This window comes from Telopea speciosissima, chromosome 5 (genome assembly GCF_018873765.1).
Source record: "Telopea speciosissima isolate NSW1024214 ecotype Mountain lineage chromosome 5, Tspe_v1, whole genome shotgun sequence".
In the NCBI taxonomy this organism is placed as follows: Eukaryota; Viridiplantae; Streptophyta; class Magnoliopsida; order Proteales; family Proteaceae; genus Telopea; species Telopea speciosissima.
The window spans coordinates 20413412-20428100 of NC_057920.1; the positions used below are offsets into that span (position 1 = coordinate 20413412).

The following is a 14689-nucleotide window of genomic DNA, read 5'->3' on the forward strand; positions in this document are numbered from 1 at the left end:
CCTGTGCATTCGGGCAGTCGGGCTGCATGTGCAGTGTCAGGTTCAAGGTGGTGCATTTTGACCATTTATCCTTGCTTGGGCAAGGCACTTGAGCAGGGGTAAGGCGGTCAAAACGTGCCGCCTTGAGTCTAGTGCTGCACATGCAGCCCGATTGCCCAGATGCAATAGAGCCAGGTCCGGTTAAAAGTGAACCTGATTCCTGTGCATTCGGACAGTCGGGCTGCATGTGCAGCACCAGACCCAAGGCGGCACGCTTTAACCGCCTTACCCCTGTCCAAACGTCTTGCCCAAATAAAGATAAGGCGATCAAAACGCAACACCTTGAGTCTGGTGCTGCACATACAGCCCGACTGCTGGATGCACAGGAGATTTTTTTTATTAAAGATCGAAAGTAGCAAAGAAATGCATGAAAAGTTGATGTCAGGCTTGTGCGATGACAAATGTATATATAGAGATGCCATCTGTCAGTGGGTGGCAACCTACATGCAGGAATCGTGTCATTCAGATCAGTGTTCGCTTGGGTTTTAAAAAGGAATTGAACTCAGCATTCCACTCTTAATTTCAGTCACTCACACACACACACGCAGAGAAAGAGAGAGAGAAAGAAATGGCAGATTTAGAGGCAAGCAGGACTCGTCGAGGTTGCGACAACCAGTGTGGGTGTCCAACACCCTGCCCCGGTGGCGTAGCTTGCAAGTACAGTTTCAGTTTCAGTTTTAATTTCGCTTTCTTTCTTCACTTTTTTCTAGTTTGATTGATTGTTGTTGTGATGATTATCGGTGGGCCATGGTGGTTGTGATATGTTAATTTGCAGGTGTACCTCATCGGGTGGTGGTGGTGGAGAGACGGAGACACAGCACATGAGATGCCCATGCGGGGAGCACTGCAGCTGCAACCCATGCACTTGCCCTAAGTATGAGGCTTCTAGCGGCGTCGGCAAGGCTCACGGCAAATGTGGTCCTGGATGCGTCTGCGCTACCTGTGCTTCTTAATCTGTTAAAAAAGAGAGAAGGGCTGGCCGTAGACCATAGTTACGTAGTCCATATATACCTTAAGTTAATACATATGTGTATACGTATGTGGAGGGGAGGAGAGGAGAGGAGGGTGTGTAACATATTATCAGACTATCTGTGTTAAATGCTATATTAATGGTATAATAACGTACGAAAATATTATATGATCTTGATGAGGGTGTCTCCACCTCCAATTTGGATCTTATTTTAGATTGATGATTCTTGTGTGTTTTAATTGTGTCTTTTAAATGAAAAAGAATCTGATCGGTATCAATTTCTATCTTGATTATCTAAGAATTTGAGTCTGAAAATTATTAAGATTATTGGGACAAAAATTAGAATACATCCATACCAATTCTACATTACTATCTCAATTTTTTTTGGAAATTTTCATTCTATCTCTTAACATCTCTTAAGAAAGATGTATTGATTTCTATTTTTGTTTTTTATTATTTGTTATTTTATTTTAAATGTTAGGAATTTTTTTGATTATATCCAAAATCATCTCCTCACCTCAATAGTTTTGATAAATATCAATAAATGGGTTTGATCTCAAATCTTTTTTCTTTCTAAATAGTATGAGCTAATTAAGGCTTAAGATTTTGTACTTATTCAGTTGTGATGGGAAATTTTATTAAAGAAATAGGTGAAAAAGGATGAGCACCATAAATATTATTGTTTATGATAAATCTTTATCTTTATCTCTATGGAATATTATGGATACACAGAGCCCTTATCAAAAGATTTCAAAGAGTACGAGCACTAGAGACGGGAACCATTTCCAAAATATGGTTGACTGGTCAATGGGTGATGAAAGATACTAATCTTGGGAGATTTTCGGATCCAGATCTTCTACAGTGCGGTGTTGGTTGCACATTGACCACCTTATCTTTATCTGAGCGCCTTACTCGAATCGGTCATAGCATGCGGCTCTGTGTTTGTGTAGTATAGGTAGGACAAGACAGTGCATCATAGAAGATCTGTGTTGGAGATTTTCATAGTCGAAGGACATCAAATGTCAACACAGTCGAAGGACATCAAATGTATAATTAGACTGTTCGCATTGTATGGCATTTGAATAGAAAAATTGAAGTCTTAATGTAGTGGATAATGTCTATTTTTATTTTTACTTTGTTCGTCCATTTTAATTTCCGTTTTTTCTTTCTTTAAAGACTATAAAAATGCAAGATATTTAATTTTTTATTTTATTTTATTTAATACGACAACCAAGAACCAAATTATTACTATATTTATTTATTTTTGTTAATAATTGATAGATATCATATTCATGAAATACAATTCACTTTTATGCTTGCTTTGATGGTGAATGAACTGATAGATAGTTTTAATGACCCTTTTGTTTCATCAAAAAAAGGGCATTATAAGGAAAATTTTGCTTCAACGCCTAGGTTTGGAGCTTCTTGGACTAGAGCATATCCTAACCTAGGGGTGTCAATTCTAGGCCTGGCCCATGCTTATCCAACAAGTTTGCTAATCGGACAGTCCAGCCCGACTAGTTACAGCCCAATCAAGCCCGATCCTTTAACTTGTAAACGTTGCTATGGGTGTGGTCTAAATTTATTTATTACATTAATTTTTTATTAGGCTGGGCCTGATGTATTATGTATAAGTTTATAATATTAATTTTTTTTGGGCTGGGCTTAATGTATTGGGTTTATTTTTATGTTTTTTAGTTTAAATTTATATCATGGGACATGGGTCAGCACGAGAGTTGTATTATTTCAGTCTATTTCTAATGAATCGTTCAAATGATTGGAATATTCAATTTTAATGGAAAAAAGACAGAAAAGAGGTAGCAAGATGTCACTCTTTTGTAAAATTAAAATATTCAATTTTAATAAGTTGCATTATTTAAGGCCTAACTATATTATTCGATTATAGTTCGAAGCCCGACTATGCCCGGCCCGAATACTTAAACGGGCGGTTATAATGCAGGCTTTAAGTACTGTGAGGCCTGGACCGAAAGCCCATCCCAACAATTGGTTTGAGTTTTTTTTTTTTTTTTTTTTAATAAATAAAGAAAACTTAATTAGAGGGTGAACCTCAAAAACAGTAAAGTTGTCTGTTCCATTAAGACTTAGTGGTCGCGAGTTTAAATCTAGAAACAGCCTCTCCACAGTCTCATGAGCTAGTCCATCTGAAAGGGATGCATGCACTAGCCCATTTGAAAGGGATTTGCATGTGGGTACTAGAATGTATTTTATGTAAGAGCTAGGATCCTCTCCCTACATGGGGACGATCACCACATTAAATTTTCACCGTCCATGAGGTGTGTGACCCACCTTTGTCTTGTGCAAATGTCAATTTTTTAACGAGTTTGACCATGGTTGGAACTTGTCTGTGGGTGAGTATACAATTTGACATTCTTCTGGGCTGGAATTAAGATGGTGGGAGAGCAGTAACCCACAAATAAATTTGCTTCTTTCCAACTCTCCTACCTATTTGGTACCCACGATTAGTCTCATTTCCTTTTGAGAAAAAAAAAAATATTTTGTTTATTTGTTTATTAACAAAACGTTCCCCACGTTCAAACTAGATAACATGAAACAACTCAAAATGGATAAGTTGCATTAAGCAGTTAAATCATTCATCAGTTCGTCCATAGATTCTAGGTCTTCAGTCCGAGGGTGATCGAAAGAATTTTTTCCTTTTTTGTTTTTCTCCAAGTTGGGTCACGTTTGTTGGTTTGTAAACATTGATTTTTCTCCCCAGCACAGGAAAAAAAAAAAGAGTTCATCTACAGACCTCTTGGGTTGCTGGAAAAACAAACGTAACCTGGCATCTTAAGCCCGTGATGTAGTGTCCGACTCTGATACCAAATGTTGGATACTTGACCGAAATACCAAAAGTCTAAAGCTTATGGAACGCATTAAATCAAACCCTTTAACGTATCTCATGCAAGTTTGGCCCAATTTAACGCATATACCCTTTAACCCTTTAAGGTAATTTAATACTTTAATTCCATGTAGTGTGTGTTGAACGGTATAGAGAGATCTGTAGCAGTTCTTGCTTGGAGAATCAATTCACAAGCCAAGGATCAAGGCTAAATAGATGAGCCTTTAACTAGTACTTTGTACCAACTTTGAAATTGTCTAATAAATAAGAGTTCCATTCCATAAGTTAGAAGAGTCAATTAATTGCAACTCTTGACTGGAGCGGAAAATTGTACACTTAGTATACAATGTAGAAACTCAAGCTCCAATGCCCCCCTGAGAAACTATAGAGCATGAATTTACAAACTACAGTCTACAAAGCATTGCATTCAAAGTAGCCTAAACTGCTTCCAATTCAATACATATTCCCTACACCCTCTTCTTAACACATATTATGAAGATATGGTTCTCACAGTTTCCCCAATTAACTCGGATAGAATCATCCTCTCCACCTCTCTTTGTATTACCTCAACATCATGATCCATCGTGCACGACCATGGTTTCATCCTGATATCTCGTTCCACCATGCAATCAATCGTATAACTTGAATCATCCATTGGACGGTATGAGTACCCACGGATCATCTCAAGAACACTATCCAACAATTTCTCCCCACAAGGTGGTGGAACAATGCTAACACTAATCATCTTCCTTTTAAATCTTGAAGTCCTTGAAGAAAGTCCCAGTATGGTAGATAGAGCTTCATTAGTCAGATCAAATAGTAACTTGTGGTCTAATTCTTTCTCACAATGATCTTCTTCCTTCTCTTCCTTGTCCCTTCTTCTATAAGATTCTCCCACTTCCTTGAATACCCAGTTGCTAATGGGCCTTCCAAGGGGGTCCCATCTTGAAGAAGAACCATCGAACAGACCGTCGTACAAACTAGAAGCAACAAGGAGATCTCGTATGTAAGCTTCTGTTGGATCATCCAACTCAACCATCTTGGCCTCCAAGGGCTCCTCTCTGATCACCATGTCTTGGGAGCAATCATACTCGAGCTCGTTCAACTGCCTCCGAAGCTCTGTGTATTCATCAACAGAAAGTGTCAGATGCATGAGCACAAAGCCAACTATCCATGAAACTGAAAATCTAACCACAAAGCAAGAAAAGATACAAAGAAAGGAAACAGCAAACAACCACAAGATATGCATGAATGCCTACGTCCATGGTCTGGTTAGAGAGTCTTCACTAGCAATCGAGAAAAAATAGGGTTACAAAGTGAGCTCTATGCCTCCCGCCTCTCCATCTTATAGATAATTTTCTGTAACCCCTCAAATTCCCCAAAGTTAGCCCTAAAGCCCTACAGGTTTTTAATGACCCTTCAGAGGCGGTCTACAATCGCATATCCACAAGATTGTCTTTAAATGGCTAATCCATTTTCTCAGAATACAAAACATCAATCCTCAACGCTAGTTATCCTTGAAGACGTGTGTGCTATCATACAAGATATATCCTAATTTTCAAGGATGGTCTAGAAATGGTCACTGTAGCAAATGAGAATTCAGTACTAGTACAAAATGGAGTATCAGGAAAGGACTCCTTACAAATGTAAAGTTCAAGTGGAAGGGTTCAAACCCAGAAAGTTGTTGCGAAATAAGTTGTAAAGTAAGATTTAATAATCAGATTTGAAATATTTTGAAGTTAATTACAATCATTTTAGGCAAGGATTGCAAAATTTTTCACTTTAGTGGTAATTTGATTTTAATATTTCCCTTGCAACTAGATGGAATCATTGGGATTTCATGACCATCAACAATCTATAATCACTCCCCCCACCAGGTTTCTAGTTCATCCGTCTGACTCCTAGAGGGTTTAATAAGATGCAACAGAAGGCTACAATCATCAAAACAGGTCTACTTTCAGTGTTGGAGATAGATGTTGTAAACAGAACAACTCAAATGATACTTACACGATATAAGCAGCTCTATCATGCATACATTGCATTTGTAAGCTGCAAGAGTCGAGAACTTTATTTCCCACCCCTGGAAACTAGCCCTACTACATATTTTCTTCAACGTATACACATAAAGAAAACAAGGTTTAATATGAAGTAAGAAACTATTCCTTAATGATTTAAAGATGAGTTCCTGCATCCACTGGAGTAAAACATGAATAAAACCACTCTAGTTTGTCAGAGTAGTAATGATGCACAAAACATTATCAGTTGACTCCATCTTTTAATCTCCAAACACACACTTCCGTCTTTAGACATACCAAGCTTATTCACACTCCAAAATCAACAAATCAACAACATATCAACATAAATTAGAAGACCATAGCTATCAATTTTTATGGTGACCCTTGTGTCTGACACCTCCAATCAACTTCTACTTCTATACTTTTGGGAAAAGAAAGCCCATAGTCATCATGTGCATGCATGCGTGTGAACACATTTCATCATGGTTAAACACGCACAGCTGTCTATGCATTTCAATATGATTAAACACTCACTCCAGCATACGTATAAATATATGGATATGCCAAAAAGTGACATTGAAAAGGAAATATGAAGGTTAATAGATACTTCTCTGTAGCATTGACAAGCTACTTATCTTTCCCAATAATACTATAGCTCATGCAATATAAAATGATAAAATCATTTCATACTAAGCCCTTCCCTCTGTATGCAAACATGCATCTAAATTTTAATTATTCTCTTGTTTATTTTCAACTCTTCCATGTATAACTTCTTTTATGCCTTGGGCCAAAGACATGCAGGTATACCTACATTGACCAATCATAAGTCTTGATCTACAAAATCAGTATACCAACAAATGCATGCATCAGATGATTGACCAATGAGCTAATGTGGATTGAGCAATACATGCACCATGTAGCAGGATCAGATATAAAACCAGGCACTTAGTGTGTAATATGTGTTTAAAATCTATAAATATTGATTAAACATACCATTAAGGTTAGAGCTGATCTCTCTGAAAACCTGTGGCACAGGACAATCATCTATCAAGGGTACATCCAAGGTGGATACTGGGCTTGGATGATCTGCTGGCCTACAGAGTTCTTCATGAGCACTGCTACATACTGATGCAGGGCTTGGTGGCACCTCAGTTGAGTTCTCCTGCAACCCAGAACATAAAGTCATAAACTCACAGAAATGGAAGAAAATAAACGGTTGAATTCAGAATGACTTTTGTTGTAATAGTAAAAGACATCAAAATTATCAAGTAAATTAAAGAGCAGCAGCTCTTACATGGGGATTGCCGAAATTCACCCTAACAGAAGGCCCACTCATGATGTCCTTCATGGAATCAGATTCATTGCTTCCGGCTTCATCATCTGATTGGATCTTCCTGCCAAATAGTTTACCTCTCAGACTGAAACTGGATCTAAGATTTGAAACTTTCCCTCCAAGACTATACCTTGCTTTCCTTGTTTTTCTTACTTTCACTGAAACATTTTCAGCAGCCTCATGGTTCCTCCTGATGTGAGCCCCAGTTAAAATGTGCCGATCCTCTAAAAGTAGCTTGCCCAATGAAGTTCCCGAAACTGGAGCTGACAAAGATCTAACTAGGTTCCTTGGGAACACTTCCCCTGCGTGGATCATCTCATTGGTCTCACCATGTCTGAAAGATCTGGTTTGCTTTTCAGCGTCATCTTTCACATTTTTCAAACAGCTCCCCTTGTTCCCAGTTTTCATGACATCTCTGCTTGTTCTTAGTCTCTTCCCCTCATTGTCCAAAATGGAAGCTCTTGAGTCATCAAATCCAATTTTCAGGACATTCACATTATCTTCTGGTTTGAAAACATTCCTCAGCCTCTCTGACAAGAATTTCCTGGTGTCTCTGTTGATGAACTCTGGAGAACTTGACCCATTGACTTGGATTTCACTTCTATATGATCTGGTTGATTCTGATCGGAGCAAATTCACCCCAAGGTCCTTAGTAACACTTTGTCTTACCTGCTTAGCTATACTGTGGGCAATTTCTTTTGGATCCGACAGCTTTTCTCTAAAAGGGGCCTCAATTCCACCCCCTCTGGCCACCATATCCTTTTTAGCATTCTTTCCTTGTATTTCACATCTCAGCCTGTCCTTCACCTCCTCAAGAAAATCTTCAATACTGCCTTCCCCTTCAACACTATCGGATGAACCAGCCCAAGAGTCTTCACTGCTTCCATTTCTATCAAGGCCAGGCTTCAAGATCACTATCTTTGTGGGTACAGAGGATTTAACCAGTTTTGGATCACAATTAATTAAGGGTACCTTCTCTAAGTCTTTGGAGCTATTTTGAAATTTCACAGGTTCCTTCTTGTTAGTTTGGAGAGCTTCCTTCTTAAATCCATGATGTTTTAAAGCACAACTTTCTTGTAAATTCGCTTCATGTATTGGCAGCGAATTCTGATGCTTTGGTTCTATAGGTTTCTCATTGTCTGTGGATCTCCTAGAACCTGTGTAGAGAGCCATCTTTTCCTTGTTGAGATTCTCTTGGGCAAGCCATTGAGTGGGAATTCTGCCAAGTTCAACAAACCTTTCCCAAACCATGGCTGCTTGCCATGCTTCAAATTCTTTCTTGAATTTTTGTAGTTCCTCCTCTTGAGGATGTTCTCGAGGTCGTGGTTTTTCAAACTTTGGGGCACAACTGGACCGGTCAAATTGTCTAATTTTACGACGGGATATAAAATTTACTTCCCTTTGATTTAAGTGTTTTAATGCTCGAGGGTTAGAATCAACCAAAACATTTTGTAGTTGTTCTTCTCTTTGGATTTTCTGTCCTGTTTTTTCATTGCTTTTCTCCTTTCCGTGGATTGTCAGTTTCGGGTCTGATGGTAATGCATCCATTCCCATCAAGCGAGCAACAACACTCGGCACATTGCGTCTGGTCTCTGGTCCTTCAGATATCTCCCCGTCAATCAAATTCTTCATGGAATTCTCACTTGCATAACTGCTTGTTTCGGAGGAATTCTGCTTCGCTTGAAATAAATACTGAAAGCATACAATCATTGATCAGTATGAGTTATACAAGAGAGAGAGAGAGAGAGACAGAGAGAGTCTAAAAGAAATTGTATATTAGCAATCATCAAAGAACAGGGTTGAAGAAGTTGTGCTCCAAGCTGCAGAGCTTCACATGAAGCACATCAAGAGGGTTGCCCAGCATTTAATAACCCAACTAGGAGTGTCATGTCAGAATCAACTTGGATGAGATGATAGAAAAGCCCAGATACAAACTTCTCCCCACAATGCACCAACAACCATATTTATTCTGTCCCCCAAAAGGATGAAATATGGAAGTTGGTACAATGAACTGCGGATCCAGCCCTCTTTCCTGTGTGCCTCAGGGATAGCTCTGCCAAAGGTAGATCATATGCATGGTTGCCCCTTTTCCTCAAAAGGTAAATTTAAGAAATAACAACACATCAGAAAGTTATATGTAGTTAAGAACAAACTGAAGAAGATGAAACATGGCTTCTATTAAAAACTAACTCATCTTTAGGATCCAGAAATCACATGTATAAAGGGGGCTCTTGTCAACCATAAAAAAGTACATTTTTTATTTGCCAGAAAGCAATAATACAGTACATGATGGAAATATTACCAATATGTTGCTGCCCATAGCACTTATGTTCTGAGAAGTTTCCGTTTGCAGTTCCAAGCTATTTCGAGGGGCTTCAAAGCCTGAAGAAGAGGCAATTAGCGGCATTACATTTCCAAACATAAAAATCAGATGGAGAAAACTCATTGAGCTTATTTTTCTGGGCAGCTGTCCTTCATGGGTGAATGTAGATGTCTGAGGTGCCTTTGGTCATTCAGGCCTGTGGTAATGTAATCCATCAAGACCTGATTGTAAGAACTTCCTTCATAATTTATTTATTTATTTTTCAACTTTCTACGAAAGGTAAAGCTCAGTATCAGTTACAAAAGAAATGTTTACCTTCTAGCTTAAATATATCAAGTTGAAATATACTGTCACAGGACTGCAAGGCCACAACCCTTGACATTGGCTGAATTCAGTTACAAGGACTTGGAAAAAGGTTCTACTCAGAGAAGGTCTTGAATTTTAGATACAACTACTACAAGAAGTAGAAATTTTAAATAGAAATTTCAAAATTTAAACGGGAAGTCATATATCTTGACAGCATGGTGTTTTCTAAGATTCATGGATTTCTCACTTTCTGTGCTTTGCCACAATACAGACATTGTCACCCAGAAACAAAACAAAAACTGAAAAACAATAACAAAAAACAGGAGCTTATGACTTCAAAAAATAGATATATAAAAGTAAATAATCATCCTACCATTGACATGTCTCTTACGTGTCCGTGACATGCTGTACTGGCTACACTCGAGTAGGTGCAATAGGCCTCCCATGTAGCCAGATGAGTCCTATTGAAAGCCCGATTTGCTTAGCAGATCATCTATAGTTTATTCCACACAAACCTTAGAAGATTGTGCTTTCTGCAACATAAATGGTGGCAAACACCATCTCAGAACCTGAAAATCCATAGCAAAAAGAGTATATATCAGTAATATAGAAGTGAGCAAATCAGTTAAGAAAGCAGATCAGGGGGAGGGGGATTATGGATAAAATCTATTTGACTAAAGGTAAGAGATAGATACATAAGTAAAAAATAAATGAGGGAAAAGCTTAAACAGAAGAAGATTAATTCAGCCTCTGAAAGGTATGCCAACTTATTAACTAATGAAGTAATGAAACCAACCAGGTTTAAAGCCAGTAGCCTAAATGACTAGACTCATGAGACCAACATATAACAAAGTTGATGGAAACAACCATGTTCAAAGCCAGTAGCCTAACTGATCAAACTCATGAGACTAACTTAAATGGATTGAATCCAAAAAATTTGACTTCATTGATCCAGAACTCGTTTTTTTTTTTATAGGTCCTATTCTATCCTACTCTATTGGGGGAGGAGGGGGAGGGAAGGTGAGGACCAGGAGGCTCGAACCCGAGACCTCTACGACTCACTACCAAGTGAGAGAAATCATGTTTCAGCTGAAACAAATGTTCAGAAATCATGATTCGCTGATCCAGAACATTTGTTTCAAAGGAACATGATTTTTCCCAATATGATGATTTACTTGGTTCTGAACCATCCCAATATAGTTCTCATATGAGACAAGTTGATTTCCAAATCTCAGCATCCCAATTTGAACGACTAGTCTTTCAGTTTTTCTTATAGCTGGCATATCAAACAAGATCTAGAAAATAAATACACCAGATTAACAGAAAACCCAAAAGCATCCAACACAGAAAAAATGTTAAACCGCACTAAATTTCACAACTAAAAAGAACGATAAAATGAAACTCAAATTTAACCAGCTGCCATATCTAACCCAGCAATGCCCAAAAACTGTTGAGCAAACAATCTTATTGGTCTAGCCTAATTGCAGTCCTGAACAACCAGGATTAACCAAATAGAAAGACGTGGCTCTAGTCTCAAACTTGACATTAGAGGGGGAGAGGGTCAAATTTCAAACTTCGTAAGCCATGCTTACTCAAGAGAAGGAAAATTAGTGAACTTCAATTCTTTCATCCAATTGTTCCTCCAGTGTTTAAGTGATGTATAAACCATTAACATTCAATTCAAATTTGAACTAGTATCAGAGTCAGAACTCAAGTATCCAATTCCCCAACCAATACAAGAATACAGAACCAACATGAATCATTAAGAAAACTTAACCTAACATACCATCCAGAGAAAACGGAAACGGTCAAGAACCCATCACAAGGAGCTTATCCTCCACTGCATTGACAAGTAGGAAAGAAGGAATTCACAAAGAATTCAATGGAATTGAAAGACGTGGAGATATCATCGAACAGATGGAAGTCGATACAGAGTTGAAATTTAAAGCTTGGAACAGCAATTGTTTTGTATTGGGACCCTGGAAATGGCGGAAAAGTTATACTTTTAGTGAGAGAAGGATCCATGGCTGAAAAATAACTACCAGAAAAGCGAAACTTCTCCCCTCAATTTTCTGTTACTCTTTGGTGACCCCCACTACCTTCGTTAATCTTTACAGTGAAAAGGGTAATTCGGTGTTTCAAATCTTTCGCTCTCATGGTTCGGAGGACGGAAAGAAACCATCCTCCGCGTCTATACCAGGTATTGGCAGATTTCATCATTGGGCTCCACACGTCATTGGATGGCTATGATCAACGAGAGTTAACAATTGGTCTATACAGACCACCGTTGATGTCTACCACGTGTTCAAATCGGCATGGAGGACAGTTTATTTTGGTCCTCCCTGTTCGTATAACCTTAAAATTCCATTATTTTACCGATATAAGTTCTTGCTTTTTACACGGGTTTTCTTTAATTTTTCCTTTAAAAAAACCAATTAAAGCCAGCTCAGAAGTTAGTTTTTAACATGCGCACGAAGCATCCTCTTGGCAGCTTATTAAACTAACCGTATTAAAATTTGGGGTTTGTTTACCAAAAAATAAAAAAAATTTGGGGTTTCATATTAGTGTGTTCTATACTAAACGCAGTGCGCAATACCCACGTCTCATCAGGTCGTTAATCATGGTTCGAAATCTCGGTTCGAATCGGTTAAAATCGTCCAGATCGGATTGGTATCGGTCTAGATCGATCCCAAATAATGACCGACCCTACTTGGTATTAGTGGATCGTTCTTGGGATCATTTAACTCGGTCAGATCACCCAAATTGTGGGATTGGATCCGTCCGTATTGGTCATTATGCTTCTAAAATGGTTCGTAATCTCAGGATCAGATCGATATCAACCTTAATTTTCAATTTACTTTTACTTTTCAAAAAATTTTAATATTTCTGACTAATAATAGCCAATACGGGGAACCAAAACTGATCCACTAAAATCCGATTTTTGTCATTTTTTATCAATATGGACCGATTTTGATCGATATTGGCCCAACCGATCCCAATATTACGAACCATGTCTTTAACTCTCCCTCACGCCATATCACAAGGGAAAACTGGAAAAGTAATAGGGGTGTGTTTGGCCCTTCGCGTTTCGCTTGGCTACTAGAATTAAGGGTGTCAATCGGGCGGTACATTTCAGTTTTTTTGGTGTCGATGTGAGTTTCAGGGAAACTGAAACCGAACAAAAAAAGGACTTTTTGGTTTTGTTTAGGTTGGACTCGGATTCGGTTCAGTTTATGATATGGGTTTCAATTCAATTTGAAAACCGGGTATAGATTGGTTTTGGGTAGGAATTAAGTAGGGTATTAGGGTTTGGCGGTCAGTTTCAATGTTCGGTTCGGATTTGGTCCTATCGGTGGCCCCGTTGGTTTAACCCAAACCAAACCAAAACCAAATGGTGCTCTAACCTGTAAACCAAAGCCAAACCGATAAGGCATTGGTTCGATTTGGATCGTGCTCGATCGGATTGGACTGGACCGGTCAAGCTTGAGGCTTTGACACCCCTAACTAGAATTCAATACAAACGTTTAAGCCGTTTTTATTTATTTTTATGTTTTTTAAATCATTAAGGACCATTTTGTCTGCTTTGACTTTTCGCATCTATTGGTTAACCTTGATGCATGATTTTGTATGTCACCGTGGTTAATTAAATGAGGATAGCTAAGGCCGGTTTCGGGTCAAAGAACTCAGATTAAGAGAAATAATTAGTGATTATCTTATTATTTTGTAGATATATTTCAATATTAAGGGAATCCATAGTAAGGGAACCCACTTTCTTCCATTTCTTGCTCATGAATTATTTTTTATGTATTCTACCAGACAAAGGCAAACTTGAACTTTGGGATATAGTGATTTGTAACTCAATAGTTCATTCTAAGACCTTCACCATTAATTTTCTCCATTTGCAATGCAGAGTACAGAAGTCAAATAGCAGTAGTCATGATATTTTTTTTAATTATTTTTAATTAGGATTTTAGGTATCTTTTGGTTGTGCTTGTTCAATTTTTTTTTCCTCGTAAAGTTAGCAGACCTTAGTTGCGCCAAGCCCCACCCAACCTTGACTTCAGGACCTGAAAAATCCCACCTTGATCCGCCCCTCAGGGTTAGATCGGGCTAGGTTGACCCTAATTGGTCCTAACCATAGGGAGGGAGAAGGGAGAAACAAGGGTTGGACTAGGCTGGGGAGGAGAAGAAGAAGAAGACAAGTCAGGCTCAGCCCAAGGCCTCAACCCTGGCCTAGCTTGATCCTAAAACAATGCTAGAAATTCCCAACCTTGACCTACCCTCAGGGCCAAGGTATCTCAACCTAGGCCTATTCGGGCTCGGGGGCGGACTCGGACCGACAGGGCCAAACTTGCATCCCTATCATAGATTGTAATAATTTTTTGGGAGGGGGATTGTTGCCACCAGGCTGCAAGGCCCCAACAACAGCACGAGGGCCGATGAAAGCCCACCTGAGTGAAATTTTTCATTTTAGGGAGGCAGTACGGTCATTTCGTCCATCCTATGTCTAGGTGCAGGTGCCAGTGTGCCACGCAACTTGATAACCTTCTTTTTCCTTAATTTCTTTTTGGAAAAGATATCTACTTATTTGGTGGTGTTTCCTATGCCCTCTCACAAATCATCGTGAAATGATGCCTCTGCCCCTTAAGTAGATACCCAGACTTCCTCTCCCATTGGCCCATACATTTGTATAGAGACGACCAAGTAGAGATCTCTTGCCCTTTTTTTTAAATACATTAATCATCATCAATTTCTTTTTAACCATGTTTTTATAATGTACATATCACATGCTTCCTAGTCCAAAAGAAGGGGTACGTAAGGTGTAAAGTATGGTTCATCAAAA

The 14689-nt window shown here is 38.7% G+C and overlaps 1 protein-coding gene across 3 annotated transcripts; it reads right to left on the minus strand.

The window, feature by feature from the left end:
- Positions 1-4220: 4220 nt before the first annotated feature.
- LOC122662119 lies at positions 4221-11972 on the minus strand. Of its 3 annotated transcripts, none has more exons than XM_043857680.1 (7): positions 11633-11972; positions 10220-10415; positions 9520-9599; positions 7179-8909; positions 6878-7046; positions 4359-4988; positions 4221-4315 (listed from the first exon to the last, which is right to left on the minus strand). In XM_043857680.1, exons 2-6 carry the CDS (start codon positions 10290-10292, stop codon positions 4360-4362), a joined length of 2682 nt encoding a protein of 893 aa, XP_043713615.1. In that variant the 5' UTR covers positions 10293-10415; positions 11633-11972; the 3' UTR covers positions 4221-4315; position 4359. The 3 variants fall into 3 exon arrangements, with proteins under 3 accessions (XP_043713615.1, XP_043713616.1, XP_043713617.1); XM_043857681.1 differs by having other exon boundaries at positions 11624-11962; XM_043857682.1 differs by having other exon boundaries at positions 11889-11957.
- Between the last annotated feature and the right edge of the window lie 2717 nt (positions 11973-14689).

What these genes read in the sequence shown, in the direction of transcription:
- LOC122662119 (XM_043857680.1), bottom strand. Translation starts at nt 10,292, where the DNA reads ATGGGAGGCCTATTGCACCTACTCGAGTGTAGCCAGTACAGCATGTCA. An exon ending in ACGTAAGAGACATGTCAATG is followed by an intron (nt 9,600 to 10,219) that starts GTAGGATGATTA and finishes CCTCTTCTTCAG; the next exon opens with GCTTTGAAGCCCCTCGAAAT. An exon ending in CTATGGGCAGCAACATATTG is followed by an intron (nt 8,910 to 9,519) that starts GTAATATTTCCA and finishes GTATGCTTTCAG; the next exon opens with TATTTATTTCAAGCGAAGCA.